Below are 6,084 nucleotides of genomic sequence, written 5' to 3'. Positions count from 1 at the left end.
TTTGATGACTGTCTTTCCTCTCCCTCCCACCCTCCTTGCACACCCCCACCCATTAGACTGGCAGCGCCTTGAGGTCCCAAACAGACCCATGTCACCCACTCTACTCCCTTACCATTAGCACTGAGCTTGCACATAGTAAGAGCTCAAGGAATGTGCTTGACTAGCTAGGAAGTGAATACGCTGACTCAATACTCATAACAACCCTTAAATAAGCATTTCATCGGTCATGAGAAAGATGAGAGAGTCGGGGTGAGCAATTGGCTTGCTTGCCCAAACTACAGGACAAGGGGAGGGCAATGCCCAATTGCTGAGCCCGATCCTTCCGCTCCTAAGCACTGGCCCCTTGATAAAAGGGCCAGGAAGGAAGCGGACTTTGAGCCCCGGGAAGGTTTTGCCGGAATACACTGATCATCCACGAGTGCCACACAGACCCAGGGCCCACTCACAACGGACTAAGCTGCGCCGGCTCAGCTCTCAAAGACTAAAGATCACAGTCTGCTGCATATGCATGAGGGGACCATGGGCCATGGTTGGGGGCTGCCCAGGATGCGCCTGATTAAAAATTTTTCGGGCTCCAAGACCTCAGGGCCCCAGAGTTTCATAAAAGTACCTATAAAGTTCTCGAATGGCCGTATGTGGCGGATATTGAGGAGCGATGGGGCGAGGATAACCCCATTTTGGGCTGTATGGGCAGGCGTTCGCTGTAGACAGCCCGATCCCAAGATGGGTCCTCGGACGGCTCCACTAGAAGACGAAGGGGGCGTCTCCCTCGCTTGCTGCGGCGTTGGTGGCGAGCTGAGGTGGAAGCGGACTGCGGCAGCGACGGCAACATTGGCGGCGGCGCCATGGCAGGGCTTGCAGGTACCGTGGCGTCAGCCTGCTAGGGGCGGGATGAGAGGCTCTCAATGCAGCCGCGCCGCCATGTTGTCCCTTCGGGGTCACCTTAGGCGTCTCCGGGTCCCTATCTGGGGTTTTCCTTCCGCGAGACGAGGGAGGGGGAAACCCCTGTCCGGAGCCAGGTGATGGCCCTGCTTGACCCTAGCCTGGGCCTTGGGGGTCCCTTTCTGGCCCGAGGGTGGGTCACCGGACTCCTGAGTTCTTGCTCTGGCCTCCAAGGTCAGCGCCCTCCCGGGATGGGGCAGATAGAGTCGGGAGGCGCGGGGCTGGTCCCTTGGCAGGAAACCCAGCCTCTGAGAGACCTGTCATTCCTTCCCCGCCACTTCAGCTGCGTTTTTTTAAATCAGGAGGGGCGTGGGGAAAGGATGAAAAGGGTCTCCCACCCCTGGCCCTCGCTTCCGTGTCTGGGGTGATAGGTTGACGCTTTGCTTACTCCCTCTAACTTTACATCAAATCTGGACACCCGTTCCCTTTCCTCTTATACGTATGGGGAGTGGCCCTCAAGGGCAGCTGAAGGAACGGAATGCCTGACACGCTGATGGCCTGGAAAGGGAGAATGGGGGATGGGGGACAGTTGCTTTTTCCTTCCAGGCCTCCGTGTCCCTTTTCAACGCTAAGTGTTGGGAGACTGGGGTCTGTCCTAGGAAAGAAACGGCCTTTCTGTTTATAGGTTCGGATCGTCTTTTATCCCTTTCAGTGAACTGGTGTGTTGGGGACGGCTTCTCTGCCCTGCCTGACATGATCCAACCATCCCGTCAGCCTTCTGGACAGCAACACCAAAGCGGGGACCCAAACCAAAAAGCAAACAAAAAAACCTTCCAGCTTAAGTGCTAATGCCAAGTGTTAGCTCTTGTTTGTTTGTTTGTTTTAAATTAGACAATAATTAATGTTAAGCAAATCTGCTTAAAAATGCAGTCGCTGGAAGCCTGGCCGCTTTCCAGTGACCAGGTCAATTCCATATCTGAAATTTGTCTTCTTAGAGTTGCTGCTAAAAACAGTTTAACCTTTTATCTGTAATATGTTGTTTCAAAGAGGAACCTGAGTTAGGCTGTCTTTCTTGGTTGTTGTTCTCCTGCTCTTGAAACACATGCATTCCATTTCAAGCCTGTCACTGTGATACACCAAGGACTGTGTGTTGCCTGCCTATGACTTCCTGCTCAGAGAATGCTCAGGAATCTGGATCCTGCTGGGGTATGGCCCCTGTGGGAAAGGGAAGAGAAAGAAGGATAAAGGGGATCATTCCCAGAGAAGATGATGACAACATGTCTCTGGGGCATATAAAGGAAGTCAGAGGACACCAGGGAAAAGAGACTGTTGTTAGACTAGTGTTTTGTTGTGTGAGCGTGCACATATTTAAATCTCTGGGAGGAAAAATTAACTGCACATTTAGAATTCCCCTTTGGTGTCTTGGCTCCTGAGGAGATACAAGTTTGAAAATAGGTATCTAGTAAATGGCTCACAGCAAACCTGCTTCCTCATCCATGTGTGATAAGCTTGTTGACCTTACAGCTGAAGCTCAAGAAACTTGCCCCTACCTGCAGAACAGACTTCCCTTCCATCAACCATAATCCAAATACTCCACAGATAGAAGTAACAGTGTCACATATTACCCTGCACTTCTGAAAATTGTGGTACCTAAACCCTCAAGGACTAAACTTCAACTGGCTAGGCTAAGAAACTAACATCCTTCTCAGGGTTTAGTCCCAAGGGTCTCACCTGTGGCTGGAATCCCAAAAAGCCATTCCAATCCCCTCACAACTCATCTGCTCTGTCCTTGCCCTTGTGGGGGCAAAGTCTTGCAGGGTTTGCAGTGGTGATGGTTTAGGGAAAGAGGACATTTATTGCTATGGACTAAGGAGGTTGCAATAAAACTAGTCATTTTCAACTCATCCTATTGTTCTCTATCAGAATAAAATGTTTTAATAGCATAGCTTGTGGAAAAATTTTATAAACAAGATGTGTTTGGATCAGACTTCTAGGCATTACACAGGGATGGAAAGTGAACACATTCTTTCTGTCTTCTCTGGTGGGTTAAGTTTGCTGCCAGAACATGAGGGTTTGGGAGTCGGAGACGAAAGTGAGGAGTGAACATTGCACTTTCAAGCCCACCCATGCTGGGTGCAGGCCACCTGGGCAGCACTTACCTGGAACTCTGTCATCTACCATGCTATGCTCAGAGCCCTGCTGATGGATGGATGTAGGAAAAGGGCTTTGCCAAGATCATCTGGAAAGCCCAGGAGCTGCCAGCAGCCTTCTACTTCTAAGGGAGGCCCAGGAGGTGCTGTATCCAGCACAGCCAGACTTTTCCATGCTGCTTTGGCCTGCCTCCTGAACTCAGCTACCTTGTAACTTGTGCTGAGGTTAGAGCATCTGCGGCAGTGGGACTGTGGGCACACCCCTTGAAGGCTCTGCAGGGAGGGTCAGCCTTCATTAAGAACACATGTTGAAATATGTTCAGGGTTCTGTGGGTTAGTGTGGAAAACCACAGAAATCCCCAGTCTTGAGGCCTGCCAAAATATGGGCTTCAGAAGGGAGGAGGTGTGGGCATTGCCTGCTGATGAGTCACCCTGGGGCAAGAGGAGGCCTGCCTTACCTTCAGGCTACAGTAGCAGCTGTAGCCACCCAGCCTAAAGAAGATGGAAGCTCAGATTGCATCTCCTACTCAAGTCCTGATGAGTCCTGATTGCCACTTTTTAGTCCAACAGGAGACTATTTTTAATGTGTTGAGGTTCACCGGTATCTTAGAGGTCCTCTTATAAAGGGGAACTGAAGAAGGGTAGGAGGTGACCTAGCCAGGTTCCCTAGGCTGATTGATGGCAAAGCCAAGACCAAAACCAAGATCTGCACCCCCCATCCCCCCTTAGCTCTGATGCTGAATGAAGTAGTAAGTTCCTCTAGAGGTGCTGATGATTGAGCTGAGAAACTTAAGGGGCTTGCATAGTAGGGGAGGGAAACATGATCAGGCTTGAGGGGGCGAAGTGCCTTGTGCTGCAGAAGTGTTTGTGACAACTGTGACTAAGGGATTTAGGGAAGTGGCAGGAAAAGAGATTTATGGCCCTTCAACTCCCTCCCTTGGTGTTGACCCAAGAACAGGTGTGTAGTGACAGGGACACATAAAGCCAGAGACAAGGCTGAACAGGCGGCAGTGCCATTTGGTGAGGCAGTCAGCCGACCCTGTGTAAAAAGAGCCCTGACTCACTGAGTGGGAGAGGGGAAAGAAGTCAGGAGCCGAGCAGCTAGCTCACCCACCCACCCTGACATGATGGCAGGGGAGAGCCCAGGGCCTGGGACCTGGTAAGCGCCCCTACGAATCATGAGGCTGATGCTGAGAAAGTCAGGGAACCCAGCAATGCAGAGAATAAGCAGGAGAGGTTTGGGGGGTAGGGTGGGGGAGGGTAGGGGGAGGAGACCCTGGAGCGTAGCAAGGCCAGGTAGGATGCCCTTGTCATGATCCTAGTGGAGGTTATAGGGCCTGGAGCATTAAAGTGGGCAGAGGAGACACACAGACCTCTTATCCCATACTCATTGTCCAAGCAATACTCTGTGTCCACCCTCCCCAGTGCTCATATTTTTGGGGGGTGGGGGGGTGTTCCTGCATGAATTCGTAAGGCTTTGTTCTCCAAAATCACCCCCTTGGTCCCTAGCACTCCATATTGAGGACCATTCCCACCTTTTTCCCCTTCCTCTCATCTTTCCCAGTGATTACCTGCCATGGCCCTTCATCCCAGGACCACAGGAGAAGGCACCCACCCCTCTGGGGAGGGAAGTGGTCCCTTACTTGGGGACCACAAGTGAAAATGTCAACTTTTCTCTTTGGGGAGAGGGAAATGGTCCTTTATCTCAGGAGTGTTAAGTTGAAATGGGGCTGGGTGTGTGAGTGTCCCATTTTATTGCCCCCCTTTCCTCCCTCCCCCAAGCAGTGTGCTCACTCCACAATGGGCACACCAGCCCAGTCTTAGAAGTGTGTGTGTTGGTGCCGCAAAAATAGCCTCAAGAGACAACATTTTGGTGCACCTCCACCACCCCGCAGGGTCCTGGGACTCTGTGCGAAATGGGGGAGGCACTGTTTTTTTATTTTTTGTAGAGGTGGTCCCTGTCCTCCAGGAGCTTACAGTCTAGCTGGGGAGACACAACTAATGCACACTTATACAATCAGTACAATTAGCAATTACCACAATATTGACCACAACTGCATGAGACCAGGGAAAAGCAAGATCAGTGAGGGGCGGGGGGCTCGGAGAAGGGGTTTTAGTAAAGATGGGATTCCTTTTACTGATTGAATAGGTCCAAATCAAGTGACACATTTTGGGGGGATGGGTTGGGTTTGGGAAGCAGTGAGGGGGAAAGGGGAATCAAGGGAGCAAAGGCAGCAAGGCTGGAATACACGTGCCGTAGGCAAGGGACAGTGAGAGGGCCCCACTCTATTTCTTAACCCTCCTCCACCCTCACGCGTGCCCTCCAGTCCCGCCACACAGGCACACAGTGGGCGCCTTCTCTGCTGCACTGAGATTCAGGGCTTTGGCTGGTGATGTCGAAATGTCCATTCTGCTGGCTGGTGTAGTTTGGATCTTGGTGGCGGGACCTGCTGGCATGGCCGCGGCTGCGGGGCTGGGATGGTGTTGTCCCGACTTGGTCCAGATCAGAATGCAGTGCCTACACCCAGATCTCAGGGGTCTGCTCCCCCCACCCCCTCATTCCCCACCCCAGCAGTGGGACCGGTACAAAGGGTTGGGAAGGGATCTGGTATCGCCGTCATTGTCGGTGCTGCTTCTCCGGGTGGCCTACCGGCCCCTCACTGACCTTGGCAAATGCTCCTCTGGCGAGGGAGCACAGGGGACCCCCCATTCCTGCGCGGCGCTGGCTCCCATGCTGGTGGAGTTGCACAGGAGCACCTGATGATGCGGCCGCCCAGGGCTGGGAGTTGGGGCCTCAGTTGGGGGCTCGCTGCCTGCGCTCCCCCAACACCTGCCGCCCGGTCCGCGACACCGTGTACGCCAGCTTCTGCAGGGAGTACCTGAACACCTGTGGGGAGAGACCCAGGACCCGCCCTTAGTGGAGAGCACCCGCCTCGTGTCTGCAGAGCTGCCGTGCCCACCCCCGACCCACCCCCTGCCCCCCCCGCAAGTCCACAGGAAGTTGGAGCGGCGGCTGGGAGCGAACATTATATGAGCAAAATCCGCAAGCAGG

General features: G+C 53.1%; 2 protein-coding genes across 4 annotated transcripts in view; one reads left to right on the top strand and one right to left on the bottom strand.

Moving 5' to 3' along the window:
• Window positions 1–722: 722 nt before the first annotated feature.
• The window catches only part of BLCAP (bladder cancer associated protein), a 10,589-nt gene continuing 5,227 nt past the window's right edge, over window positions 723–6,084 (top strand). The window contains exon 1 of the mRNA XM_008575517.1: window positions 723–861. The gene's annotated coding sequence lies outside the window, so the exon portion shown is untranslated. The remainder of the gene's footprint in view (window positions 862–6,084) is intronic.
• The window catches only part of NNAT (neuronatin), a 2,638-nt gene continuing 1,454 nt past the window's right edge, over window positions 4,901–6,084 (bottom strand). For all 3 annotated transcript variants that reach the window (XM_008575500.1, XM_008575491.1, XM_008575505.1), the window contains one exon: window positions 4,901–5,919. In XM_008575500.1, coding sequence (XP_008573722.1) covers window positions 5,827–5,919 — 93 coding nt within the window. In that variant the 3' untranslated portion in view covers window positions 4,901–5,826. The remainder of the gene's footprint in view (window positions 5,920–6,084) is intronic.

Source organism: Galeopterus variegatus, unplaced genomic scaffold (genome assembly GCF_000696425.1).
Source record: "Galeopterus variegatus unplaced genomic scaffold, G_variegatus-3.0.2 Scaffold59, whole genome shotgun sequence".
Taxonomy (NCBI): Eukaryota; Metazoa; Chordata; class Mammalia; order Dermoptera; family Cynocephalidae; genus Galeopterus; species Galeopterus variegatus.
The sequence above is the reverse complement of the archived record's forward strand: the minus strand, read 5'-3'. Positions and strand labels throughout refer to the sequence as shown.